Source organism: Callionymus lyra, chromosome 1 (genome assembly GCF_982586985.1).
Source record: "Callionymus lyra chromosome 1, fCalLyr1.hap1.1, whole genome shotgun sequence".
Classification (NCBI taxonomy): domain Eukaryota; kingdom Metazoa; phylum Chordata; class Actinopteri; order Syngnathiformes; family Callionymidae; genus Callionymus; species Callionymus lyra.
The window spans coordinates 8,116,555-8,143,608 of NC_141818.1; the positions used below are offsets into that span (position 1 = coordinate 8,116,555).

The 27,054-nt window shown below is 40.0% G+C and overlaps 3 protein-coding genes and 1 long non-coding RNA gene across 6 annotated transcripts; 2 read left to right on the forward strand and 2 right to left on the reverse strand.

Moving 5' to 3' along the window:
* Positions 1-448: 448 nt before the first annotated feature.
* Positions 449-1,889, reverse strand: LOC148087831 (Rieske domain-containing protein-like). Its single transcript, XM_087798033.1, has 4 exons — positions 1,713-1,889; positions 1,133-1,329; positions 1,001-1,035; positions 449-815 (listed from the first exon to the last, which is right to left on the reverse strand). Exons 2-4 carry the CDS (start codon positions 1,308-1,310, stop codon positions 537-539), a joined length of 492 nt encoding a protein of 163 aa, XP_087654159.1. The 5' UTR covers positions 1,311-1,329; positions 1,713-1,889; the 3' UTR covers positions 449-536.
* A 188-nt stretch (positions 1,890-2,077) lies between these two features.
* LOC148087832 (uncharacterized) lies at positions 2,078-9,325 on the forward strand. 2 transcript variants are annotated; one of them, XM_087791592.1, is made up of 16 exons: positions 2,078-2,104; positions 2,267-2,400; positions 3,459-3,549; positions 3,626-3,834; positions 3,973-4,174; positions 4,239-4,401; positions 4,472-4,569; positions 5,450-5,668; positions 5,741-5,828; positions 5,920-6,041; positions 7,398-7,503; positions 7,565-7,636; positions 7,702-7,811; positions 7,866-8,843; positions 8,928-9,021; positions 9,093-9,325. In XM_087791592.1, the coding sequence occupies exons 4-16, from the start codon at positions 3,636-3,638 to the stop codon at positions 9,186-9,188; spliced, it is 2,547 nt and encodes an 848-aa protein (XP_087647718.1). In that variant the 5' UTR covers positions 2,078-2,104; positions 2,267-2,400; positions 3,459-3,549; positions 3,626-3,635; the 3' UTR covers positions 9,189-9,325. The 2 variants fall into 2 exon arrangements, with proteins under 2 accessions (XP_087647718.1, XP_087647727.1); XM_087791601.1 differs by lacking the exon at positions 2,078-2,104 and having other exon boundaries at positions 2,153-2,400; positions 7,866-8,042; positions 8,124-8,843.
* A 1,039-nt stretch (positions 9,326-10,364) lies between these two features.
* LOC148087833 (uncharacterized) lies at positions 10,365-12,668 on the reverse strand. Its single transcript, XR_015711341.1, has 7 exons — positions 12,503-12,668; positions 12,062-12,113; positions 11,824-11,884; positions 11,498-11,638; positions 11,276-11,402; positions 11,043-11,100; positions 10,365-10,767 (listed from the first exon to the last, which is right to left on the reverse strand). It is a non-coding gene; the product is annotated as an uncharacterized LOC148087833 (long non-coding RNA).
* A 3,321-nt stretch (positions 12,669-15,989) lies between these two features.
* LOC148087834 (ubiquitin-associated protein 2-like) lies at positions 15,990-27,054 on the forward strand. Of its 2 annotated transcripts, XM_087791623.1 has the most exons (29): positions 15,990-16,131; positions 17,243-17,383; positions 17,683-17,760; positions 17,856-17,966; positions 18,171-18,330; positions 18,419-18,496; positions 18,680-18,743; positions 18,925-19,001; positions 19,239-19,291; positions 19,396-19,457; positions 19,545-19,740; positions 19,811-20,060; positions 20,136-20,270; positions 20,548-20,675; positions 20,755-20,984; positions 21,067-21,298; positions 21,372-21,411; positions 21,521-21,647; positions 21,823-21,880; positions 22,158-22,371; positions 22,489-22,577; positions 22,663-22,710; positions 22,790-22,868; positions 22,981-23,181; positions 23,255-23,425; positions 24,344-24,448; positions 24,855-24,925; positions 26,048-26,236; positions 26,305-27,054. In XM_087791623.1, exons 2-29 carry the CDS (start codon positions 17,288-17,290, stop codon positions 26,395-26,397), a joined length of 3,435 nt encoding a protein of 1,144 aa, XP_087647749.1. In that variant the 5' UTR covers positions 15,990-16,131; positions 17,243-17,287; the 3' UTR covers positions 26,398-27,054. The 2 variants fall into 2 exon arrangements, with proteins under 2 accessions (XP_087647749.1, XP_087647759.1); XM_087791633.1 differs by lacking the exon at positions 24,344-24,448.

The following is a 27,054-nucleotide window of genomic DNA, read 5'->3' on the forward strand; positions in this document are numbered from 1 at the left end:
TCACGTGAATGTTGAGTCTCATGTTTATTGACTCGTACCAAAGACAAAAACACATAATTCTGTCTGTGTATCCTTTCTTATGTAGCATTGCTTGTTGATGTTCTTCCATTGTAACATTTGTGCATAATTGTTTTTTACCCTCATATTTTATCATAATTTCTAAGAGGAATCAAATTTGACTACTTGCCACTTGTTTTCACAAATTACAATTCAGCTCGAGAAATATGGTTTTAAGTGAAATCAGCTTTGTTTCTTTTTAGAATTGGGCTCGTCTAAGCTTTGCAGTGAAGGTCGTGGCTTCATTTTGCCAATATACACTTGACAAAATATAATCACTAAATTATATCTTCTGGTCTTATTTTCATTAACCCTTATCCCTGGATTAGGTTATGAATGAGGTCCAACCATCATAAAAAAGGCATTTTGAACACATTTAAAAAAGCAAACATAACAAGAATACATATTTATTTTTGAATCACAATCCATCACATTCATCTTGAATTTTTTTTTTTTAACCGTTATCCTTGATAGAAGAGCTACGTCTTGGACTCAACCTTGAGAAAACCAGTCCTGTATCTCTCTGTCTGGTAGCCGTCCGACTCGATGGCTTCACTGGAGTCACTCAGGGTGACGTATAGATCCTCATTGACCTCTGTGACCTTGTGAATCCTCTGCTTGACGCCCTTTGAGCGCCAGTATGTTCTCAGGGGTCTGGCGGTGGGATTCTCCACCGCTTGGTAAAGACATTCCCCTTCTGCCAGCGTGATCTTGTACTTGTGCCACGGACACACGATGCACTGCCGGCCATTGAACTCCTGTTGTTGCATAAAAGAGAAATACTACTTATGTTTGCAAACTTTTTTTATATTTCATATACTTCAAATATACTTTCAGATCAGCCACAGCAGCAGAAGAGACAGCTATACAAATGCATGGAGCCGTTTATAAAGCGATATATTAAATGTGTTCACTCTAACTAATGAAAGCAACATAGCATTACCTCAATGTCGCCCAACTCTAGGGCACCACCTGCATCTATGGACAAAAGGTGTGGGTGTCAATCAAGACACAACAGGTAAACGTATGTTATTTTTCATGGCGTTATTGTAATAACAAGTGAGCGAGAACTTACGATAGCAGCGCTTGTCCATCGCATGAAAGTTACCCTCGTGGTAAAGGACCAGTACATCTCTGCAGCCATTCACCAATTGGGTAACTCTACCCGATTGTACGACATCTTTCTTTTTCCCTATGAAGTGAGAATCCGGTGGGGGCGAGGTGGAGGTTTGAGAGGACTCCTCTGAAGACATACTGACCACTTCTTACTTCCTGTACACAAGAAAGACAATCATTTGTTCATTTGAAAGAGTAAAACCCTCTCTTTTCATTTTATTACTTACAGTGTAAAAGGTAGGTATACAATGGTAGAATGTCTTGACATCTTTAATAGGTCAATAACCATGCAAATAAAAAAGTTGTAAAGATAGAAGCTTCGTTGTTTTTCAATAGTTGGTAAGTAAGTAAGTATTTTTTATTTGTATAGCGCTTTTCCAGACCAGGGTCACAAAGTGTAGTATCATCAACCCATGTATTGTAGATCCTCCGAGTCTTAAAACAAGACAATATTTGTGTTACTACTGAGATAAAACAGTATCTTAAGCGCGTATTCAAATCATTACTTACAACGACGTTGTGACGTCATTATTACTTACTTTTAATACAAACTGTAGATGTATGTTGCCATGGTGACGCGTCTTCATGCGAATGATAATACATTTATCTTAATACTACTATACATTCCCTTGATACTGTAGATCAAGTTCCAACTTCTGTGAAGAGTTTACCTCCATTATATCCATTAAAGGCGATTTCACGCAACCTGTGTTTTAGCCTGAATGCGGAAGTTCAAGCGAATGTTTTGTGTTGCATTTATTTAAGTCCTCCGCATAAAAGGTGTATTTCTTTTTTTTAATATTCGCTTTCTGATACGTTTAATTTCTCTTGTCAATAGTGATGCTCTTGACAGAACTTGTCGCATGTTTTAAACAACTTGACCTGTTATATTTGTAAAAGTGAACAAATAAATAAATTCCATCTAATACAGGTCAGTCGGTGCTCACTGGGTCAAGTGTCGTGAAGGGCTTTTATTTTGCCTCGTTTGTTTGTTTAGGATTAAGCTTTTCAAGGGATTATCCTTTCTCATGCCTCGCTGAGTGGGTTTCGGCTACTGTATCACTTTATCAACTGTTTTTGTCTGTTTGATCAGAGGCGGAACTATATACCGTGACGAACGGTTTATGTTGTCATGGAGATTGATCGTGGACGGAAGTTGGTTATTTTATTTTAAATATTGATGCACATCGAGAGCTTATTTTCGTGTCTGTCCACGACCTAGAAAAGGTACGGTATTTTTAAATTTGTAATGATTAAGATGTTACATGAAACATTATTTAATAGAACCAAATGAATACTCACTGAACAAAGATTAAATAAAACCAAAGCAAACCCTAAAAGTTAAATATGGAGTGAAAGATCAAAGCGATGGTTACGATCTTAAAAATGTCAGACTTTAAACCTCATTGTCCAGCTTTACATGCAAAAGAAACTGAATCGTAGATAAAAATGAGTGTATTCAACCTCTTTATCACCAAACAATGATATAAATATTCAACCTACGTCGTTGTTGTCGGTAGGTATTAAAATAAATTGCCTTGGCCTCAATTTCAAGCTAAAAAGTGCAGCTCTTGGATTGTATCAAGGCCTGTTTTTAAATGTAAAAGGTGCAAATATGTTTATTTGATAGCTTGTTTGGAAAGTCCCACATAGAACCTTTATTACCAAATTTTAATAGTTTAATTAATTTGCGTGATAATATACTTAATGTTTAATTTAAATGAAACTATAACTAATTGTATAGACATTTTGATTTGTGTCTGTCTAACAGTTAACACACAATCCTATAATGCGTGTCTGTTTTCTTTCTTTTTCTTTTTCTCCTTTTCTTTAATCTTTGTATAATTTTCTTTGCGTTATTTCCTTTTGATCTATGTTCTTATTTTGATCTACATTCTATGTTCTTTGTTCAAAAACAAAGGAAATCAGTTACGACTTTGTCAAGAGTCATGTGTGCAGCAGTATTATGTCATTTGTGTTGTTTTCAATTAAAAAAGCTTAACCTTCCATGGGATTCTTTCAGCTGCCAAGCAAATGGCAGCATCAGTCTAAGTAGCAGCAGTTGCTGGCCAGCATACGCTATATATATTTGCAAGAAATATGTGTCACAACTGCAGTGGCTCTGCGCTGAAAGAGTGTCCGATTTCAGCATCACAGCAGTGTGTTGTGCTTTTGGCTTCTACAGGGCAGCATGACGTTACTGACAGTGACCAACCTCTGGCTCTAGAGAAACCTGCACAACCGCACTTTACTTTAGATGAAGTTATTTTAACTCTAATCTGCAGGTAAATCTGTTACAAAGACAGTGTAGAGAGAGAAGAAGACAGTGTTGGATATGGCGTTCTGATCGATTGTCTGACAGCCGTGTTATAAAAGGTAAGAAGTCACACTTTTAGGCCGACTATGCAAACTGTTTCTTCTATCAACCTTCACCTTCTGTGTTTTGCTGAAGGTTCACGTCCATGGGAGCCTGTCGAGCTGCACATCTTTCGCTGACCCCACACGACCATCCCATGCTGGGGATACGTAGCATGGAGGACAGGGTTCACCTTTACAATTTACTTCAGTTTGTCAAGAGCCTGGATTTGGAAAACCCTCAATACGATCAAGAGAAAAGGAAGAAACGCTTCAATCGTGAGGTTCAGGAGAAATCGTCAAGCAGTGAGTATTTCAACCAAGGTCTTCAATTCAGTCATTGGGAGGAAAAGCCAGGGTGCAGTAAAATATACCAGCCTGGTCTTTATGGGATGTACAACAACAACCAGCCTGATGTTCATCACCATCTTTACTCCAAACAAGGCTCAATGGATGGAAGTTCAACTCCCGGGAAATCCGGAAAATCACCGATTCAATACAGAAGAAGAATCCTGTGGAAACAAGGAGCCGTGACCAAGTATCACATCAAAATGACTTCTGAAAGTCACCCACCACTGGTTCACAAGTCTCCTCCAACATCTGGGTACAACTACGGACTTCCTCACGCCGTCCCTATTGTCAACAAGTAAGTCGTAGTTTTCTATTTTTTTTGGTAACGTTTTCTCATCCTAAATGTTTTTTCCTTGTAGAAGAACAGGGGAGCCACGGATACGAGTGTGTGTGAGGAAGAAACCTCTCCCGTACAAAGAGAGTCAGAAAGGAGAGAGAGATGTTGTGACGGTTGCAAACGGAGGCTGTGTGATCGTCCATGAGAGCAAAGAAGCTTTTGATTCAACTCAGTACTTACAACAGGTAATGGTCCTTATTTGAGTTCAACAAAAAATCTAGAATTATTTCATCTTAAGGTTGTTTATTTTTGCAGCACAAGTTTTATTTTAACCATGTTTTCGGCGATGGAAGCACCAACAAGGACGTGTATCTGAAAACAGCTTATCCTCTGGTGCAGCACACGCTGAGCGGGTAAGATAGTGATAATTTTGTTTCAATGACTCATAAAAACAGTTTTGGTTTCTTTTTCAGTCCAATATATTTCTGATTATCATGCCTCAGCATTTTTTCTAAACCTTCACTGACTAGAAATGTTCAACATTTAATTTCACGAGTGTTATAGCTTGAAGATATATAAAATATAGATACAAATATTAAATATTAAGATGTAGAAATTAGGGATTTAAAAAAGGAAAACCCTGGAAAAATCCAAATGAACGAAGAAATGCAGTGACATCAAACAAAAACTGAATATAAATGTTACATTTGTAGTGTATGATCCAACACATAAATATTTCTTATTTTCCAGTATCCAACATTTTTAATTCCGACATTAGGAGAAAATAATGACCATACAAACATATTAAGACACAAAAGTACATATGATAAAAATAAGAAAACAAATGAATAATAAAACAATACAAAAAAAAGAGTTATAACAAAAAAATAATAAATTACAATTATAAAGTACTAATAACAATGATAATAAAAAATAAAATAATAAGATGATAAGCACGATATGAAGTAAATTATGACAAATATATAAACAACAATAAACAGTACAGAACCAGGGCCGGGTCTAGGCAGCGGCAAGAGGGGGCCTGGCCCCCTCAAATAAATGTTGTGCCCCCTCAAACTTAAGTAAGTAACAGCACAATGCTCCCTCAAGATTTGTGGCTGCCCCCTCATACATGCCTGTCTAGACCCGGCCCTGTACAGAACTGTGAAAAAAACAGTTTTTTAATGAAATATCCAACATCGGCCATAAAAAAATCGTTAGAATGGCTCCGTCTTTATAGTGTGATTTGATTTAATTCTTACAATGTTTTGTTTCCTCTCCGTGTGTCTCCAGTGGTCAGTCCACCTGCTTCGCCTACGGCCAGACAGGTGCAGGGAAGACTCACACCATGTTGGGTTCCACCTCTGGCGTCCCGGGTTTGTACTCTCTAGCAGCTCGAGACATCTTCGCTCATCTTTCAACACTACAGGCGTCCCGTCCTTTGATGGTGTACGTCAGCTTCTTTGAGATCTACTGCGGTCGCCTGTATGACCTGCTGGATCACAGGAAAAGGTAAAAGGAAAGAGGAGCTCTTTCTCCTCATTTCACCCCAAAAGCCATGATTATTGTTTCCCTCCTCTGCAGGTTGTTCTCCAGAGAGGACGGCGAGCATGTGGTCCACATTGCAGGTCTGGCTCAAGTCAGAGTCGACTCGGAGGACTCTCTGCTGCAGGTTTGAGACTTTCATACTCTTGCTTAGAGATTCTTAAAACGTTAGTTCCTGCTTTTTTACTAAAATATTTTGCCGTTTTCTTGCCTCCCAGGTCATCACTCACGGCACAAAGTCGCGAACTCAGGGAGAGAGTGGAGTGAATAACCAGTCCTCTCGCTCACACGCGCTGCTTCAGATTCAGCTTAGACGTCCAAACCATCAGACAGAGGGCAGGTGAGAGTATATTGTTACTTCTGTGTTTTTTGTCAGGATGAAAGGTTGACAGACCAGGAGTTAAAGCTGCTCTAGGGCTACAAACCAACCGCTAAATAGTTATTTTTATCTTCAATACCATGCATAAGCTGTCAAATGTATTCATTTTTAGACTAAAAAACGTTTTTGTATATAATAATAATTATAATACAATTAACACTAGAGGTCCCACCATTTTGCTTTTCTATCTATAAAACCCGAAGAGTACCTGTGAACACTAATTGTGTTATGTAAACGAAGCGATCATTGTCACACTACAGGAGGAAGCATTTTGTTCTCTCTTACACCTTGTTTCCATTCAACACAATTGGTTCGCCAGATAGAGACTCAGACCCCAACATCCCTGACAAGGGATCAAGACCAGCCTGAACCGAACCTTTTTCCCCCCAATAATATGCATTTATTATTTTATGACAATATTCTTTTCTCAAATATTTAGCTGTATTGTTTCAATTTTGTAACTGACCTTCCTTTTTTTTTTTTTACTCAGCCTCCCCTTGATTTACCTAAACCTAACCCTAGTCCCAGCCCTAACCCCAACCCTGACCTTATTTAGGTTGAACCTTAACCACTTTTTCTATAATTCCCACACCCCCTCCCCTGCCCACTCCCTCTCACCATGTTCCCTCCTATAGTGCAACAGTGATCGCATCGTTTACATAAGAAAATGAGTGTTCACAGGTGGTTTCAAGCTGATCGGCTGCCCTTTGGGTTTTATAGGTAGAAAAGCCAAATGGCTGCTCTTTGGGACTTCTAGTGTTCACTAAAAGCCGCATTTATAGACACTCAAGGTTACCGTTATGATCCTTTTAAAACATAATTAAAACACATTGAGACATAAAAGCAATTTAATACCTTTTTTTTAAAATATATTTTAATAGAAAATGTATATCATATGGAATAATATACAATATTTTGTATATATTTGTTTTTATAATGTCATCACATAATACCTCTATTTAAGTAGATTCAAAACGTTTTCATTTTTTTTAAGGTTTGAAAAGTTCTTATTAGTAAAGGAAACAGTATCTTTTATTTGAGACATTAACTGGCACTTTATAATTAAATTTTCATAGCAGAACATCACATTTTAAATTCCAACCACACCGGGATGAAACTATTTCCAACACTTCATAATGTTTTCTGTCTTAATTGATTAAATACCAAAGGTTTCTGGTTTTATCTACAAGATCTGTTTCTCTTGTCAGCGAGCTTCAAACGTATGGTGATGATGTCATGCTGTGGAACGTTTTCTGTTTCCTTATTATATAATAAGTTTTAAGATCTTCCGGCATTAATAACGTGTGTCATTTACAGAATCTGGTTTGTCGACTTGGCGGGAAGCGAGAGAGCGAGAGACAGCAAGGATCCAAACAAGCGGAGTCGTAGGGAAGGAGCCGAGATCAACCAGAGTCTCCTGGCTGTGAGTCAATGCTGAGATTCTCTTAAAGCGACAGTGGAATTCAACTTCATGTCTCCTGCAGCTGAAAGAATGCATCAGGTCGCTGGATCAGCAGCTGTCGCACACACCCTTCAGACAGAGCAAACTCACTCAGGTGACACTCGGGTGTGTGGACCAGTACATGAAGTTGGACAAGAGTTTGTTTTTTTTCTTTTTAAGGTCTTGAAAGACTCGTTTGTTGGCGACGCCATGACGTGCATGATCGCCAACATTTCCCCCGGAGAGTCGGCCACGGAGCCCACGCTCAACACGCTCAGATACGCTGACCGGTGAGTTCCAGTTCTACCTGAGGTCTGAAGTGACTTAAAGCATCCTCGTTCCAGGGTGAAGGAGTTGAAGAGACGGAAAGTAAGACGAGGACAAACGGTGCAACGAAACGCAGGCTCACTGGAGAATCCTCTCCGACGAGAAGGATGGAAAACTGAGAGACAATACGGAATCAAAGAAGAATCACAGGATGCGTACAAGACGGAGGAAGAGAAGCAGCAACATCTGCGATGGTATCATCAGCAACTCCAGCAGTTCGTCCCGTCGTCTTCCACTTCCTGCTCTGCACACTCATCACTCTCGTCTTCTCTTAGCTCATCAGGGAGACCCTCCTCGTGCAGAAAAGATAAAGCAATGGATTGCGATGAAATAGTGTCATTTAATGGACAAAATGATGACAAACAACGGTCGGAAGAACATCCGAGGGCTCTTTGGAAAGAAGTTCAAGTGAGGTTTGGAGTCGACAGAGACGTGCATATGAATGGGAAATCGCTAGGAAAGGAAGCAGGAATAACATGTCGAGATGCAGAGAAGGAAAAGGAAAGATGGACATATGATCTATCTGACACATGTGTGTCACAGGATAATCATGCAGTACCTTCCAGCACCAACAAAAGCATCAGTAGCCACACAGTTCAACAACCTTATCCTGCAGCTTCTTCATCTCTTCAAGCTCTTTCCAAGTCACAGCCGAAGACAAAAACATTACAAAAACAGGAACAAAGTCCACGTGTTGGTGGAGACAACACGTGGACTTGGTTTCGCCACACTCCCGTCACTCAGGATGTATGTGAATCAGACGCTGAAAAAATAATGCGATCGCAGAGACGAGTTCCTGAATCGTCCTCGGGGTGTCTTCTACAAACAAGCCTGACTAGTACTGATGCAGAGGCAACACAGTATTGCAGCTCAAGCAACCATCAACTCTGCCCCGGAATCTCTGCTACAACTTCTCACATGAACCATTCTTTGGAAACAAACCTTGACAATCAGGAAAAGAAACTTCGATATGTGCCGACCATGGATCGAGCTCAGTGAGTATCATTGCCACAAATAATCCAGCCTGACATTAGGTGGTCTCTGACTATATTTACAAAACATCTTTCTCTTTTTTAAAGATGGCGTATCGTCCAGGCTCATGTGATGCAGCTGAAAGAGATGGAGATTCTGTGTCATAGTGAGGAGAAGCTCTTGAGTCAGCAGGAGAATATGGTTCGTCACATGTTGCTTCATTTAAAAAACGTGATGAATCATCCTGAGTCACGCTTGTCCTCCTGCTCCAGTCGTTTCAGTTGTACGTGGAGAAGCTGGAGGAAATCATGAAGAGAAAAGCTCTGTGTGTCCACGACATAAGATACAAGCTGCAGCCATACCTGTAGACCAAAGGGAGGATGATCTTTTTTTTATCCTATTTTCACCCATTTGAATATTTATTTCATTATTTATTTTTAATTATTCATCTTCATGTGTTTTTGACTGAACTATAGTCAATAAAGTGACGTTTACTTAAAATAAAGATGCTTTTTTTTAATGCCCAGCCGCCAATTCAATCAACATTCATCTTATGCAGTTGTCAGTATGTTTGTACATTTGGCGATACATCGCAATATTATTTTCCACGATACTGTATCGATATTCACCAGTGCTGTATTAAAAAAACGAATTATTATTAATTATTTTTGGCTTGCAAATAATATTTTATGTAATTAAGTATTTTTTATTTTTTAAAGCACCTTTCGCCATAGTTTGTTTTAATAGTTCTCGTTATAGTTATATTGTTTAAAATATACGTATATATTACAATTAACGTGCAAATATTCACGCAGTTTGTTCATTTTTGTGTTGCAATTAATTTCCGGCTTCTTGATGGAAGCAGTCGTTACTACGACCTCAGCAGATAAATGAACATTGAAATCCTCAGGATTAAATCCTGCAAGAGCACGGTGATGACTAGGGACGAGAGGATACACTTGACGCCAGCATCCTTTAAAACTGATTTTTTACATTTTTTGGTTTCACAAGTAAAAGCAGTCATTTTGCAACACCAGAGTACTCAGAGTAAAGTACTCCAACAATACTAATATATCCTTATAGTATCGCAATACATTGTGTCGTTGCCCCTGTACCGTGATACCTATCGTATCACCAGATTCTTTCCAATATTATTTCAATTCCTTGACAATCAGGAAAAGAAACTTGGAAATGTGTCGACCATGGATCGAGCTCAGTGAGTATCATTGCCACAAATAATCCAAACATTAAGGGGTCTCTGACTATATTTACAAAACATCTTTTTTTAGGTGCAATATTATCCAGGCTCATATGATGCAGTTGAAAGAGATGGAGATTGTGTGTCATAGGGAGGAGAAGCTCGAGTCAGCAGGAGAATATGGTTTGTAACATGTTGCCGAGTCAGTTCTTGTTTAATTTTCATTTTAAAATGTCGATGAATCATTCTGAGTCACGCTTGTTCTCCTGCTTGACTTTCAGTCATTTCAGTTGTACGTGGAGAAGCTGGAGGAAATCATGAAGAGATCATTATCACAGTCACTCGGTACCGTTTCAAAGGCATGTTTATTGATCATCAATTCATTCAATTACATCGTCATAGCTCTCAACTCTTTCATAATGTTTCGATGCAGGACAACATTTGTCAAAGGTTTAGTTGAGTGACTCGGAAGTGGTTTTTTTTTTTTTTTTTTAAATTGAGCACCGTCTCTTGTTGAGAACTTGACGTTCTAATGATCGTATTATTTTTTCAGTGTCTGTGGCAATTCACATACACCAAGTGACGAGGGGGAGACAACGTGTGGCAAAAAACAAAAAAAACAATTTATTGTCTCCAACAACATGTGGAGACTTCCTGTTTTTCGATGTTGCCGTCTTCAGCTGTGACTTGTGAAGAGCTTGAGAACCTGAGTAGATGATGCGATTGCCACTGCTCTCCTTGCTGGTCATCTTAAGAGAAAAGAGGAGAGTTCAAGTTTGTCCTTCTACATAGAGTCCATAACTTTAAGTAGCTTTCAACAGTGGGTTAAACTGTACATACAACCACACCCTGATTTCAACAGCATATTTTGTGTTTATTAAGAACTATAAATATATTTTAAAAATGGCTTAGCAAGCCATTAAACACATTTATAAAATAATACTGGCTAACAAAAGTATAGTGCGAGCAGTATGTTATCACTTTTCTCTTCCAACAGTCTATAATACATTTATCCAAAACTTACAGGTAAAGAAGAGCTTGTCGAATGGGCCAGTCCAGATGAATGAGACGCAGTAACATGACTAGAATTAACATGAAAAAAAGATACATTAGTCATAAATTACAACACGAGGTAGCAAAGCCTAGAACAATCAGGAGATTCAGTCAAAGATTGTCTACACAGAAAGTTGAGATATGTGCTTGTAAACATCATCATCTTGGGAGAGAAAAGCTCAACAACTTTCACAGGCGACTCACCTGGTGAGAGTGGGAATGGATGCAGAGTGTGACGGAGTAACTGCGGGGGAAGGGATGTGGTGAGCAGTGTTGCCGTCACTTGACATAATGGGCGAGTCGTTTTTCAGTGTCTTGGACGATGTAGCCGCTATAAAGCAGAGAGAACTCATGAGTCGTCGATAAAATAAGAGTGAGAAAATATTGGATTGTGCATTTGTAACATTTTGAATCAACTCCACTTACAGTCTTGTGTGTTCGGCATCTTCATGCCACTGTAGCCATTCTAGTTGGTTAGAGAAAACATTTAATAAGGGATGTCTTCTCCATCCCAATTCTCATGGCGACCACCAGAGTTAGCTGAATAGTCAGCTGGATTGAAGGTTTCTAAATGTGAAGAGAAGATAAGGGGTAGAAATTAGCGAAAGAACTAAAAGATAAAAGGACAAATAGTTCTGTCAATATGAGGTTCAGACACTTGTTTCCACACGTTTGTTTAAGATATGTGCTTGAATGAACATCACTACCTCAATATTTACACTTAAAAACTGAGGAAATGCGTTTTTTTTTACCCCATGCCTTGGTTGGAAAACCTGTTTCCATCAGGTGTTCCTCTTACTCGACCTCCAACCTCTGTGCAGACAAAATATCCAGTTTAGGGAAATGTTAAAGTCTGAAGTCTCGTCTTACAAGTTGCTAACACGTGGGGAAAAAATATAGGAGAATAAAGTGCAGCTAATATTCGTTTTCAATTTTTCAAAGTTGATTAGGATTACTGAGATAATATTAGAGACAATGAGCTGATCTTACCTCTCCCCCTCTCTCACCAGGAACCACATCAACCCCATTTCTTCTGGTCGACCTAGAACACATGAACCACATGGTTGTAACTTGTATCTGGTTCACTGCAGATCAACACTACAGAAAAACACAGGATTATTTCTATAGTTTGCATATATTACGACCAGTGTAACCGTATGTACGCTGCGAGTGATTCGAATATATGAAATAAAAACAAATCCACTCAACTCCGACTTATTTTCGCATTAGCACACATGCTAACGTTAGCAAAGGTTGCCCCATGTGGGGCAAAATATCAGCTAAGCTAAGTCTAATGTTAGCATTGGGAAGCGAAGGCTACAACGCCAAGTTAGGAGACCTGGAAACCACAAACACTGCAGCAGGAAGACTAAAAACAACACACTTATTCATTTTGAAATCTTTAAAAAGATTCGTGGATGAATTCTTTACCTGCTAACACGCTCAGCCAGCAGCAGTGATCACGCTGTTCAACGCTGTGAAGAAGCGAGGACTGCGGAGAGCCAATCAGGAGCTCCTAAAATGGTCAGATGGTTTCGAAGTATGACTTGAGTGCGCGCGCACGAAAGACGAACTGCGAAGAGGTAATCGCACTATTGAATCGAACATTTATGGAAAACTTTATTATTATTTATTCACTTAAAAATAATAGTAGAATTTAAATCTTTCCATTTTTAGTTGACATTAAACATGTATTGGCTTTTATTATCAATAATAAATAAGTAAATTATTTAATTTAATTACTTCTTTAATGTCCAGCTTAACTGTACAAATAAAGGTATATGTGAATAAAGCCATAATAAAAGGCACATTTCTAGGTGAGTATTGGCAAGAATCTGGCGATACGACACGTATCACGATACAGGGGTAACGATAGATTGCGATACTGTAGTAACAAGGATATATTTGTACTATTAGAAAATGTGCATTTCCAGAAGGTAATGCAGTGTGAATGCTGAATCTCTAAACTGAAATGCTTGAGTTTAGTATCCGTAAAGACTGACTTATTTAGTGGCAACATATGAGTTAAGACAAACTTATTGCATTTCTAAATTTATTAAAACATATTCTATTCAGAAAACTGGAGTGAGATATGAACCAAATAAACACTCTAAGTTGATGAAAAGGGATTTAAAAAAAACATGTATTCAAGCATATTGTTTAAGTATTTATACAAACATAGGCAGACAAAGTAATTAATTTGACTGAGACACAAACGCTTTAACAACTTTTCGTAATAGATAATGTAGAAACTCAGAATGAGACGAGATCAAAACAGTATGCAAACAAAAACAGCCGCAAATTTCAATCCAAATGATTAATCCATTCAGTACAAACTATATGAGTAACATACTACAAATTAAAAACAGTCAGCAAATGTCACAATCCAAAAAAACAACAACAAAAAAAAGGTGCAGCCTCAATGTTCGCGGAACTATGCTCCACTTTAACAGTAATTGTTTAGACTTCCTTACTTACATCTGTGAAAAGACACAAGCTAAAAAATAAAAAACTTAAACCACTTTTATTCGATTATCAATGCATGTATTTTCGGATAGAAGACACAATTCAAATAGTTTTAACACAATTACAACAATTAATGTTGTGCTAGTTCCTTGAAACCCCCCCCAAAAATCTTCAGCAGTCCAGGGGCTTGTTAAAGGGGGCCACTATTGGTGGTTCCATCTCTTCAGCCAGAAAACAATCAGGAGATTTTGTTTTTGTTTTTGTCAGAAACTTTTCATGCTTCTTTCACTGTGTGGCGAGATTTGAACTCATGCAGGATCCAGATGAAACACTGTACTAGCATGTAACACATCAGCAATTCAACTGGCTTTTTTTTTGTATTTTCTGGCCACAGACAAAGTTCACTGTAATACAAGCCAGAAGGACAATGAAGCTCGTAATATGGACCATGTAGTACATACACTTAATGGTCGGATTGAAGCTCTAGGGTTGCAAGCCTGACGAGGATGTGATGTCTGGTCGGGGCGAAGCTCCTCATTTCAATAGTGTGTGTGCGTGACTGTACACTATTTTCGTTCGTTTGTTTTTTTTTTTAAGATTGTGGAATGTTATTTTTTAATTTTGTTTATTGAGCTTGTGTATGTCTTTCTAAAGATGGTCGGTTGTTCTACACTGGAAGACATCAGCAATATTTCCGTCTGGTGATTTTGTACGAGGATGAAAAGTGGGACTGGAAATTGATGTTGTTGCTGGCTACTACTGGACACATTTAAAAAAGGATGTAACATAAGAACTTAAACACATGAAAATATTCATGTTTTCTCAACGACCCCAATAAGATCCAGACACCAATGTTGCATCCAATCAAGGTGGTGTGCATATTTTTTTCTAAACAAATTCAATAAAGGTGTTTAAATATGTTTATAATAATAATAATAATGACCAATATTCCACTAGGTTAACAAAGCTTGGGATGTGGTTGGCTTGGACCTGATCGACCCGATCCATGAAACGGCAAGAGAACACAAGTACATCATGACGATGTTAGACCTCTTCACAAAGTGGGTTGTTGCGGAGCCAGTGAAGTGTCCCCTGCAATTGTCAACCATCTCTGTTCCTATGGTGTGGTCAGGAAAATCATCACTGATCAAGGAAAAGGAGTTCACGAATGAGGTGATTTTCAGGTCTACATGTTACTGCTTTTGTAAACATTTTCTCTTTATATAAATTTTAAATAAATGTATTTATGATCTACAGCAAACAGAAATATATTGCAGTCATTGATTGGAACTTGGTTTTTATTTGATTTATAGTCTCTCAAACTTGTCATATTTGACAATACAGCAAAAAAAAAAGGATATTAAAATATCAATACCTCTAATTTTCCACTTTAAAATGTAATGATATTTTATAGGATAGTAGTCTACTCTAGACTGATTGGAACTTGGGATAAGTTGACCGCAGTAATTTAGCTGGTCATAATGTACCGGACATGCAGATTATTGCGTTACCACAGGACAAAAAAAGGAATTATAACAATTACAATCTTTATTATGTTCAATAAATATTTTAAAAGGATAGATCGCCCTCTGGATTAAGCAGAAACAAAACAATGCACCTGCCCAGGTGTGTCAGGGTGTTTGCTTGGGATGCACATGTGGAGACATGAAAGGAGCTGAAGTGATGCTCCTTATATTGTAATAAAGGTTCAAGATCAACCAAGAATTATGAGTCGATCATCGATCAACAATAACCTGATCCAAGATCAACACTCCACAGACACGGCGATTCATTTCTGGCCTCTAGATGAAATCAGTCATAACCTCCGCAGATAAATAAACATTGAAATCCACAGGATTTAATCTTGCAGCAGCACGGCGATGACTGAGGACGAGAGGATACAGTTGACTCCAGCAGCTTTTAAAACCTATGTGTTAACATTCCTTGGTTTCAAAACAAGTAAAAGCAGTCATTTTGCCACACGAGAGTCAAGTACTCTGACATTATACTACAAATATATCCTTGTTACTAACTACAGTACTATCGTTGCCTCTGTATCGTGATACATATCGTATCGTCAGATTCTTGCCAATACTCACCTAGTAATGTGCCTTTTATAATAGCATCATCCATGTATACCTTTATTTGTACAGTTAGGCTGGACATTAAAATAAATTAAATTACAGGATCAAAGCAAGTTCAAGACTTTGTATATATAACCTGTATATGTCAGTATAATTTTGAAAGGGAGCGAATTTAAGCAAATATAAATTACTAACTTATTTATTAAAGATAATAAAAGCCAACACATGTTAAATGACAACTAAAATGGACAGATTTACCTTCGACTATCATTTTTAAGTGAATAATGATATTTTAAATTGGTTAAAACGTTTTACCATAAATATTCGATTACCTCTGACGTCTGACATCGCAGTGCGCGCTCTCGCTGCGCGCGCCCGCCTCAAGTCGCGCTTCGAAACCATCTGACCCTTTTGGGAGCTCCTGATTGGCTGTGCGCTCTTCACATCGTTCAACATCGGCGCGGTGGGTCACGTGACGACTGCTGCTGGCTGAGCGAAGCGTGTTAGCAGGTAAAGAAACGAAAACATTCTTCTTTTGTCTCCATTTCGTGGGGAAAAAGTTTGAAATTCATCCACGTATCGGTTTATGAGTTCAAAATGAACCCGTGCGTTGTATTTAGTCTTCCTGCTGCGGTGTTTGTGGTTGTTTATCGTCAGATCTCCTAACTTGGCGTTGTATCCGTGAAGGCCTTCGCTTCACATGCCGGCGCAGTTAGCACAATGCTAACATTAGACTTAGCTTAGCGGGTATTTTGCGCCACATCCGCCAATCCTCCCTCGAAAAACATAGAATACGTGTCTAATGGTGGCGAGTTTACCGTGGCGCAGACGCTTGAGTGTTTATGGACGCGGTTGTCTGTTGTGCGAATCGTATACTGAACAAAAGGCAGGCAGGGGCCAACCCTGCTAACGTTAGCATTTGTGCTAATGCGAAACAAAGTCGCCGTTGCGTGGATTTGTTTTTGTTTCGAATTCGGTTAAATTCGATGGATTCATACTCGCAGCGTTCAAAATGTTTGGTCGTAGTACATCCAAACTACAATACCAATGCTGTATTCTATGAGTGTTCGTCTGCGATGAACCACGAATATTTTTTTTTTGTTATTGCGTACATATCACTAACCTGTCTGTCCAGGCGCACACTGTTAAAATGCCATATACATATATATTGAGACACTATTGCGTAGAACTGTAAATTTTTTTACACTTTTAATGTGTTACACAACATGTCTGAAATATGTCAACAACTACTTTCAAATACTATTAATGGACTCTTTTATCTTTTAAGTAAAGCGTTCAACAGTTAAAATGTGATGGATGGTCTAGATTCGTTTTTTGCCTCTATAAACATCCGCCGGTGTCTCAACCCTTGTGTTTGTGTGGTGGTAACACTGGGAGGATTGTAAGACGACACTTGGATGGTCCCCCATCGGTCGGCTAAATTTAACATGAGTGACGAAGGCGACAGATGGGGTTATAGTCTTACATGGAAAACTTCAAAACACCGCACCTCACTACTCTTGTGTACCTTTTGTCTCGGACACTGATGCGTTTCGTTTTTTTTTCCCTCAACATCATTAAAAGCTTCATTAACAACTTCTGTGATCTCTCTCCTTTCCAGATTTTTTTTCTATTTTGTACATACATTGTTTTGTATATACTGTATATGATGACATCTGTGGTCAGCAATCAAGCCCGGGGAAACCGGGACAGAACGCTGCCCACTTCCACACAAACAACACAACCACAGAAACAGATTCAGGTTGGTGTCAACATCTCAATGTTCTTAAATGTAGATATGGATTTCTTAGTGGCCTAAGTTGTTTGTTTTTTTCATTTGAGCACAGAGAATTTAGTGTTTTTAAAACATTTCTCACACTGTTTACCACCTAAAACGAGAGGACTTACTGTGAAAGTGTAGGGGTTTTTCTATATTTGTTTGGGGGAAAGTGATGTGATTCGTTTTAGATTTTCCTTTTTTGTTTGCCAACAACTGTAATGAAAGTTTCTAAATATATATGTATTTTTCCCCCCCGTCACATTTTGTCCTCCACCATGAAGGCCACGGCAGAACAGATTCGTTTGGCCCAGGTGACCTATGACAAAAATGATGCTGTCTTTGAAGACAAGGTCAAACAGGTATAGTTGCAACATCTACATGTAAATAGTGGAATTTCCTGTCTTTTAGTTTTTGTTAATCATGAATCTCTATTTGTTTTCTTTCGCATCTGCAGCTGATAGAGGTAACTGGGAAAACTCAAGATGAGTGCATGGTTGCCCTCCATGACTGCAATGAAGACGTCAACAGAGCCATCAATTTCCTTCTGGAGAGCACATCTGACATCGTAAGAGAACATTTTTGCACTCTCTGGACTGAATATTTGGATGCTCAGCATTTAGTTGTGACTGACTAGTGAGGTCGAGTGAACAGGTTTTGGAGACATACTTGACACACTCCTCTCAATTTTGCAACTTAAGATTTTGGTGAAAGTAATGTAACAACTATGACAATTTTTAGTCTTTTAATATTGTTTAAATGTTTCTTTTAGAACTCCTGGGAGACGGTGGGAAAGAAGCGAAACATTGGGAAAGAAGGTGGCCCAGTTGACATCAAAGAAAGCAGAGAAAAGAAGGGAGTTGAGAGGGAAGGTGGTCGTGGTCGTGGAGGGTCCAGCAAGCGAGGCAGAGGAATCAGCAGAGGGCGTGAAGGTGAACAATTATCTCATCGTCCTTTTAAAGAGATGATTAAGTAACTTATGATTTAATAAACATAATTCTATACAATCATGTGTAATAGGTCGTTCAGAAGAAAATGGGTTTGAAGCGGTTCCTGGTGAGCGAGGGGGAGACCGTGGACGGAGAGGAAGGGGAAGAGGTAAAATCAGCTCATTGTCTCAAACATTTAATTCAATATTATCATCCCAAGAATGGAAAAAATCTAAACAAATATTAGCTGCATTTATTTTCCTATAATCCGTTCTTTCCACATTTTAGCAACTTGTAAGACGCAGTCTTCAGACTTTGACATTTCCCTAAACTGTCTATTTTGTCTGCACAGGGGTTGGGGTTCGAGGAAGAGGAAGAGCAGCTGTTGGAAACAGGTTTTCCAACCAAGGCATGGGGTAAAAACACGTCTAAGTTTTTAAGTGTGAAGATTGAGGTAGTGATGTTCATTCAAGCACATATCTTAAACAAACGTGTGGAAACAAGTGTCTGAACCTCATATTGACAGAACTACTTGTCCTTTACAATTCTTTAATTTCTTTCACTAATTTTTACCCCTTACGTTTGCTTCACATTTAGAACCTTCAATCCAGCTGACTATTCGGCTAACTCTGGTGGTCGCCATGAGAATTGGGATGGAGAAGGCAATGAACCAGGTATGAGCCATTCGATGATGCTCTATATTTGGCCCGCAAGCCCAGTTTTGATTAATGCATATTTTTTATTGTTCTTGTTATTTGTTCTGCTCGATCCTAATTTAAAAGTGTTTTTATTGGATTAAGTAACTGGATCCAAATAAATATTGATTTATTCACTGAAGTTGGCTTTTTTTAAATTATTTAAATATCTTAAGACAGGCGTGTTGTTGATGTTAAACTCTCGTTGATATTTAGGAGCGTGGAGTGGCAATCTGGAAGACTGGGCATCAGAAGACTGGAATGAAGATGTATGTTTGACCTTTTGAACTTATTTCTGCAGTTCTAAATGTATTTTTGCTTAATAATACAGGTGAATTCAACGTTTTGCTTTTATCTTTTATTTTACTTTCAGTTGTCTGAGACCAAAGTGTTCACCGCCTCTTCTGCTCCAGGAAACTCCACAGCCAGACATAAGTGAGTCGTTTTTGATAGGAATTGACCTGATAATTCAGACTATACTACTATATTGAAGCTCACTAAACTTTTTTTTTTTTTTTTCAGTGCTGAACTGCCAAAGCCTGGAGTAGCCCTGAGTTCAATTGTAGATGGACCATCTGCAGAGGACTTGGGTCAGAGTCTGGTATTCACCAACTCCCACCACAATGGACGAACTGCAACTCACAGCTATGCACATGCTACAGCCAACAGTTACGCCCATGCCGCCTCTGCTTCGACAACATACGCAAACGCTGCCCTGGTACATTAACTGACATAACTTGTCTTTCTTGTTGGTTTTCTTTATCTGATATTCATGCTTTTCCTTTTAGTCGTCAGTCTTGGGTTCAGATTTTGGGTCTCTAAATGCACCAAAGCCCGCACCCACCGCTGACATCAGGACAGTCGAACAACTGAATGGCTCTCGTCTTGGTCCAAGAACCCACCAGCCACTGGCCACCAACAGTAACATTTCCAAAGAATCAGTTTCACCTCCCTTTCAAAGCCCTGCTCCTGCCTCTTCTGAGTCTTTGGAAACCAAGACCCGAAGGCTTGAGAACGGACCCGTAAATAACGTACACAGTAAGTGTAACTGTCATGGCCTAAACTGCTGCTAAATATATAGATTTCTTTTTCATCGTTTTCTCTTGTCTGCAGTGGAGATGAAGCTTGAGCCAGAACCATCAGCTGTGCTCAGCCAGCTAGCACAGAGACAACAGTCATCAATGATGTCCTCCGCAGAGCCTCCAGTCCAAACTCACCCGCGTGCTCCTCAAGTTCCTACACCTCCAGGTAGCGCGCTGTCTAATTTCCTTAAAGGAGAGCTTGTTTCTCGTGACTGTTTTATTGTGATTGAAGGAAAGCAGAGTTTTCCTTCAACCTCTGCTAACGGTAACGTTTGTTAAAGAACATTTGCACTAAGTCAATTTTATAAACGACAAAAAATATTTAAAACCAGGATGGAATTCTGTGTATGATTGAATGCAAATTAAAGTATATATTTTACTTTGCTCACATGGTGTTCATGCTCTTGTGTAAAACTTGTTTTAATTTTAATCTACCTTCTAAGGTCACGAGTCATCTGGAAGAGATGGACCTTCTCCGGGAGTAAAGCTGCCGGACATGGAACCTCCCATCACAGAGCCTCCTCTCAGGCAGCTCAAAACGCAAAGACGAAGAGTTCCGCCGATGTCAAAGGTTCCTTTTCTATCTTACTCTTCGCTGGCATGAAATGATTCGTTTCACCTAATGTCGTTACCGCAATGTCAATCATCAGATTCCATCTGAAGCCGTGGAAATGCCAGGCTCAGCTGACATATCTGGGCTGAATGTTCAGTTTGGAGCTCTATTGGACTTTGGATCTGAGGCGGGGGCTGCAACGGCAGAAATGATGCAGGCTGATCTGGCCAGGGACCCAGTCCCAACTCAAGGTCCCATGTCTGTACCATCTGTTGTCCCAGCCAAGCAGCTGCAAAGCAGCCTCTTCCCTAAACCTGGATCAATGAGGTATTGAGGTTATGAGGTTGAGTTTTTGTGTTTTTTGCTACCAATTACCGCATTTCTAATTCTCTCCCTCTGCTTTGATCAGTGACCACATGAACAGCTTACAGTCATCGGTCTCGGATCCTAGCTTCCCTTCACCATCGTTGGGCTTGCCAAGTGCTACACCTTCTGCTTCCCTGAGTCTTCAAAGTTCAGCACCTCCTCCCTTGTCCACGACTCCTACTGGAAATCGCCTGGATAGCAGCCTCCAGAGGTCCCTGCCGCCTCATCTGAGCTACCCTCAGACTAAAGAGGCCCAAACTTCTGTGCCCCTCACAGTAAGGATGACGATTATCTGAACAGGTTTTTGAAAAAGGCATCACTTATTAAATGTTTTCTCTAACCATCTAGAATGGCTACGGTGGCATGAAGATGCCGAACACACAAGACTGTAAGTGGAGTTGATTCAAAATGTTCCTTTTTTTTCGTTACAAAAGCACAATCCAATATTTTCTCACTCTTATTTTATCCATGACTCATGAGTTCTCTCTGCTTTATAGCGGCTACATCGTCCAAGACACTGAAAAACGACTCGCCCATTATGTCAAGTGAGGGCAACACTGCTCACCACATCCCTTCCCCCGCAGTTACTCCGTCACACTCTGCATCCATTCCCACGCTCACCAGGTGAGTCGCCTGTGAAAGTTGTTGAGATTTTCTCTCCCAAGATGATGATGTTTACAAGCACATATCTCAACTTTCTGTGTAGACAATCTTTCACTGAATCTCCTGATTGTTCTAGGCTTTGCTACCTCGTGTTGTGATTTATGACTAATGTATCTTTTTTTCATGTTAATTCCAGTCATGTTACTGCGTCTCATTCATCTGGACTGGCCCATACGACGAGCTCTTCTTTACCCGTAAGTTTTGGATACATGTATTATAGACTGTTGGAAGAGAAAAGTGATAACATACTGGTCAAACTATACTTTTGTTCGTCAGTATTCTTTTGGAAATATTTTGAATAGCTTGCAAGGCCTTGTTAAAAACATATTTTACAAATCTTAATAATCACAAAATATGCTGTTGAAATCACGGTGTGTTTTGTATGTACGGTTTAACCCACTGTTGAAAGCTACTTAAAGTTATTGACTCGGCGTAGAATGACAAACGCGAACTCTCCTCTTCTCTCTTCAGATGACCAGCGAGGAGAGCAATCTGCCCGTTTTCACATCATCTACTCAGGTTCTCAATCCCGGTCTTTCATCGGCTCAAGCCATCATCAGCTCAAACGTCAATGTTCCTCACTCATCCGTGGCACCGGGTCTAAATCCCAACGGCACAAATATGTCCACAAACACCACACCTTCAGCTGCAAGTGCTCGCGCGGCACCACTGATGGCAAACTCTGGTATGTTCCAACATGTATTGGTTTTTACTTTGATTTGGAAATGAGTTCATTAAAAACGGAGAAGCAAAGACAAAATGAAGTCACATTCAACATGAATTAAAATAATTATGTCTACAGGTAAAGCTCCTCCTAACCTGGCTCAAGGAGTTCCTCCTCTTCTTGCGAACCAGTACATCATGGGGCCCGGTTTGCTTCCTGCCTACCCGGTAACTAAGTTGAAATTGTGACTTTATTTGCTATATTCCTTGTTTACTGGCAACCTTTTAAATGTACATTTTTAAAATCTTACAGCCGATCTATGGATATGAGGAACTGCAAATGCTGTCTCGTCTTCAGCTGGTAAGTCTGTCAACATGCCTGGACCTGCAGATTTCAATGCAGCAGAAGCCAGACTCTAAAGAGCCTTTTCCTTTCTTAGGAGTACTATGGTGTACCATTCCCTGGGAATACAGCTTCCATGCCAGGAAGAGATGCTCTTGCCAGCAACCTATATGCTGGTATGTTTCTGAGGATATTTTAACTTTAATATCTCGTATAAATGTTCCTTTGTGAGTGGGGGGTCTTTGACATGCGTCCAACATGATCATCCATCTTCTTTTTGCGGTCAAGGTGAGGCAACAAAGTTTGGCAGAAATGACTCCTCGTCTCCAGCTCCTCCGACAAGTCTGTCGTCTGCAAACGTTCAGTCGCAGACACCGCAAGCACCACAGGTGGGTGCACAGGGTCAAGGCCAAGGTCAGAACCAGGGTCAGCAGACGCAGAACCAGGCGTTCATGAACCCTCCACTGCCCCCGAGTTACGGATACACTGGTAAGGATCGACCCTTCTGATCTAAATTGCAACCATGGTACACGTTCCTTAACATGGTCTCTCCGCGCTGCAGGTTTGCCCTACTACCCTGGTATGCCTGGAGTTCCATCGGCCTTCCAGTACGGGCCGACCGTTTTCGTACCTCCAGCTTCGGCCAAACAACCCAACATGGGCATGGCTAACCCTTCCAGTCAGTACCACCAACAGCATCAGCCCAATTACGCACAACACGCATACAGCACAGGTAAGATCACGACTCTACTCATCATCCTGATCTCGGCGTAACAATGAAAAACTTTCACGGTATATTATTGATGGTTAAGTGAATATTTTAAACACCTTTTTTTACGGTGATCAGAGGGTTGTTGTCTCACCAGATTTTAAATGTTAAAAGAGCAAAGAAAGATTTATTTACTTTTGGAAAAAAATTCAATTCTAACAACGACTTTAATTAAATATTTGTCTCAAACTATGAAAAAGCTTTTATACTTTTACATAATGAAAAAAAAAGGAGGACGATTCTTCTCACACATACTTTAAATCGTTGAATGAAGTAACTCTAGAAATGAACTGTTGTTGGAGCACTTGTCCAGAACACAATACTAGTTTGGAACATTTGTTGCTGTTAAAATCAATGACGAGTGTTTTAAAATGCCAGTTGAAGGTAGCCCCTAAAAATCGGGAATTGTGATAACAAGCAGCAACTCTGATGTTAGTTCGTCGTGACAATAACTTTAGTTTTTATTTGTGGGCTTGACTTCATTAGCTGTTCTTGGTTCTGAACTAGTGACAAGAAAACAGAAATATCAGAACTGTGGCGTCAATAAAAATGATTGAAACTCATAGTTCGTTGCTAAGATTAAGACCAGTGAGTGCTTTAAGAGTTTTTCCTCCACATGCTGCATGTGTATGGGATTGGGCCTTTGTGTGTTTTTGCTTGTGCTGCATGCAAATCTAAAATCCCCTGCAGAGTTTCGGACACAGCTAAGAAAAAACAAAAAAAACAGATGGCCATACTAGTCAGGTTACCTGACTGCCTCTCTCTCCCCTGCCCCCACTCTCTTCTCTCACCTCTTTTCCTCCTTTCATCTTACCTTCTTTCCTCTCCCTCTGCTGGCTGTGCCTTCTACCCTCTTCTGCACTATCACTGCTCCAACTTCAGCCTTTGACGACCTGTCTCAAGCCCACGGTGGGGAGTACAGTAAGGGAGGGTACGGAGGCTCTGCCCAGTCTCAGGCCAAGTCAGCGGGCAGCGGCCCAGGGAAAGGTACATGCACACACCACATCAACGCACAATGAAAAAGCGCACAGAAGGTCGGCGGGTGTGATTCAGTGGGGGGGAGTTGATGACAGACATGTCAGCTGCTTCTGCAGCCCAGTGTTCTGGAGGAAGGTGTGTATTTGCATGTATGTGACTGCACTTGTTGCGAGCCCAAGTGAACTATTGACCAGGAAAGAGACACACTCGTGCGCCTCCTTCTGCTCATACTGCTCCTTCCCACTGGCTGTTCACCTTCTACTAACAAAACCAGTTTAGGGTCTCGACTTAGGAGGCAGTTGTTCAAACATTGTTCGTATCTAACCATGTTGCCTCCAATTTTTTTTTTTTCTGTTGCCTCTCCCCTCTTGTCAATTCCCATCTCCTCCCTCCCTTCACACCGTTCTCGTCTCAGCACCTGGACTGTCAGGCTCGGGGAACCAAGGAGGAGTTGACATGAGTGGATCCATCTACAGCAAAACACAGGTCGGTTGATTCTGGAAAAACTAGGGATGCCCCGACTTTAATTGAGTATGGACTGATATTGAACCAGTACCAGTTTTCAAATATTAACTTGCTCTAATGTGAGAACAGTTTTTCACGTAAAGGACTATTTGAGCCCTTTTTAAAAAGAAAAAACGTTTGATTTCATACAGTCTTGAAGCTTCTCTCATCTTTGCAGAATAGCCGGCAAAGTTTACTCCCTTTCGTCTTTCTTGTATTTTTAGAGCTGCTCATGTTCTTTTCATTTGTGATGCTTATTTAAATTCTAAATTAGGTTAATGGTGTAAAACATTGTTGCGCGACTTCTCCCCCAAACAATCACTTTACCTGGATCGGATCTGCCGATAGTACTTTTTAATTTTTTTAAATATCCATTCTAAATTCTAGGGACTGGATCGGATCAGTGCATCGCTACTTAAAAACTTTATTTGAAAGGACAACTTGGTTTCATTCTGGTCCTAGTGTGCCACATATTGTCACGTTTGGTGTGAACAAACGAGGTGTGTGTATTGTCAAGAATCTTGCGACACGATACACATCATACAGGAACAAGGATATATAGTGTACTTGACTCTGGTGTTGCAAAATTTACAGACCACATGACTCTTGATGAAGTCGTAACTGCTTTGATTGGTTTTGAAACCAACTTGTGTCCAAACATCAGCTTTAATAGCTGCTTGAGTCACTGTATCCTCTCGTCCTTGGTCGTTGATGGGGTTTCGTTGTGATACTGCTGCCATCTAGTGACTGGACATTTAATTACAACACAAAAATGAACACAGCTCTGAATATTTGTAAAAAGAAAATGAGATCTTTATTTTATTTTTTAACACTTTATTGAGCTGTAAAACAAATTTGAATCCCCATTTTTGAATAAAAGAAATCGATATATTGCTTTCAAATATCGATACAATATTATGGGGGGGGAATAGAAATGGTCGTATTAACACCCCTAAAGAACGAACGATCATGGATGAAAAGTATAATCAACTTATAGAAGTGATAGAAAACTCAAGATACTATTTACTCAAATCATTATCCCTTGGAAGTAAATACGGCCATCAGGTTTTAACGAACTAAAAGGTTTCTTTAATTTCTTTGCAGTCGTTCGACAAGCAGGGTTTCCACACGGGCACACCGCCTCCCTTCAACCTGCCCTCCGCCCTCGGTGGAACCGGGCCCATGAACCCTGGCGGCGCTCCGGGATACGCCCCGCCCTTCCTCCACATCTTGCCCCCCCACCAACAGCCCCACTCACAGCTGCTGCACCACCACCTCACGCAGGACGGACAGGTACGTGTGGCGCCCAGAGTTTTACCGTCGGTCGGGTCCGGTGTCTCACCGTGACTGGGTCCCCTCAGGGTGGCGTCCAGCGGAGCCAGTCCAGCAGCATGCAGCAGAAGACCCAAGGAAGCAAATCCAGCTATGGCAGCTCCCCCTACTGGGGAAACTGAGAAATGTTTCTAACACCCGCCGACACATGTACACAACCGGTTACACACCCTGAAGACGACATGACCATCACGAGCAGCCCTCCTGTTCCCCCCACCTTCACAAGTCCTCACCTGCCCTAGGTCCTCTCACGCCCCCCCTTGCAAAATTGGTTGTACATGTAAGATATTTATGTATGTATTTATATATATAAATATATATATATACTGTATATGTAACTGTAGACCTTAAAATGTGGTTGCTACATTTTATTTTTGAAGGACTTTTGTTTACTTTTCCAAAACTACAGATTTAAATGTTACATAAAAACGAGAGCAAAGGACGATGATGGCGAGAAAAAAAAAACGTTAAGCTTCCCGGCGACACCAAAACCTTTGAGAGCTTCTAGCACTGACGACATGAGGACGTTACAAATGGGGGGGGGGTGGGGTTTATTACTAACTGCATTTGTATCTTTACCTTGTTTCCTGTTTCATTCTCCAGACCTCATTTTTATAACCATCTGTATTTTCCACCCGTTTCCATCTTCTTCTCTGAAAGGCAGACTCGTCTCCCGCTTACAGCCTTCTCTTCAAAGACAGATCTGTGCATCTAAATTTGTATTTTAATTTAATTTTAATTCTTATTGCCCTGAAAATAAAGGTTCTAAGCAGTTGGTA

What these genes read in the sequence shown, in the direction of transcription:
- LOC148087831 (XM_087798033.1), bottom strand. Translation starts at nt 1,310, where the DNA reads ATGTCTTCAGAGGAGTCCTCTCAAACCTCCACCTCGCCCCCACCGGAT. An exon ending in GATGGACAAGCGCTGCTATC is followed by an intron (nt 1,036 to 1,132) that starts GTAAGTTCTCGC and finishes TTTTGTCCATAG; the next exon opens with ATGCAGGTGGTGCCCTAGAG. An exon ending in TAGAGTTGGGCGACATTGAG is followed by an intron (nt 816 to 1,000) that starts GTAATGCTATGT and finishes ATGCAACAACAG; the next exon opens with GAGTTCAATGGCCGGCAGTG.
- LOC148087832 (XM_087791592.1), top strand. Translation starts at nt 3,636, where the DNA reads ATGGGAGCCTGTCGAGCTGCACATCTTTCGCTGACCCCACACGACCAT. An exon ending in TCAACCAGAGTCTCCTGGCT is followed by an intron (nt 7,504 to 7,564) that starts GTGAGTCAATGC and finishes TGTCTCCTGCAG; the next exon opens with CTGAAAGAATGCATCAGGTC. An exon ending in GACAGAGCAAACTCACTCAG is followed by an intron (nt 7,637 to 7,701) that starts GTGACACTCGGG and finishes TTTCTTTTTAAG; the next exon opens with GTCTTGAAAGACTCGTTTGT.
- LOC148087834 (XM_087791623.1), top strand. Translation starts at nt 17,288, where the DNA reads ATGATGACATCTGTGGTCAGCAATCAAGCCCGGGGAAACCGGGACAGA. An exon ending in TTGAAGACAAGGTCAAACAG is followed by an intron (nt 17,761 to 17,855) that starts GTATAGTTGCAA and finishes TCGCATCTGCAG; the next exon opens with CTGATAGAGGTAACTGGGAA. An exon ending in GAGTTCCGCCGATGTCAAAG is followed by an intron (nt 20,676 to 20,754) that starts GTTCCTTTTCTA and finishes GTCAATCATCAG; the next exon opens with ATTCCATCTGAAGCCGTGGA.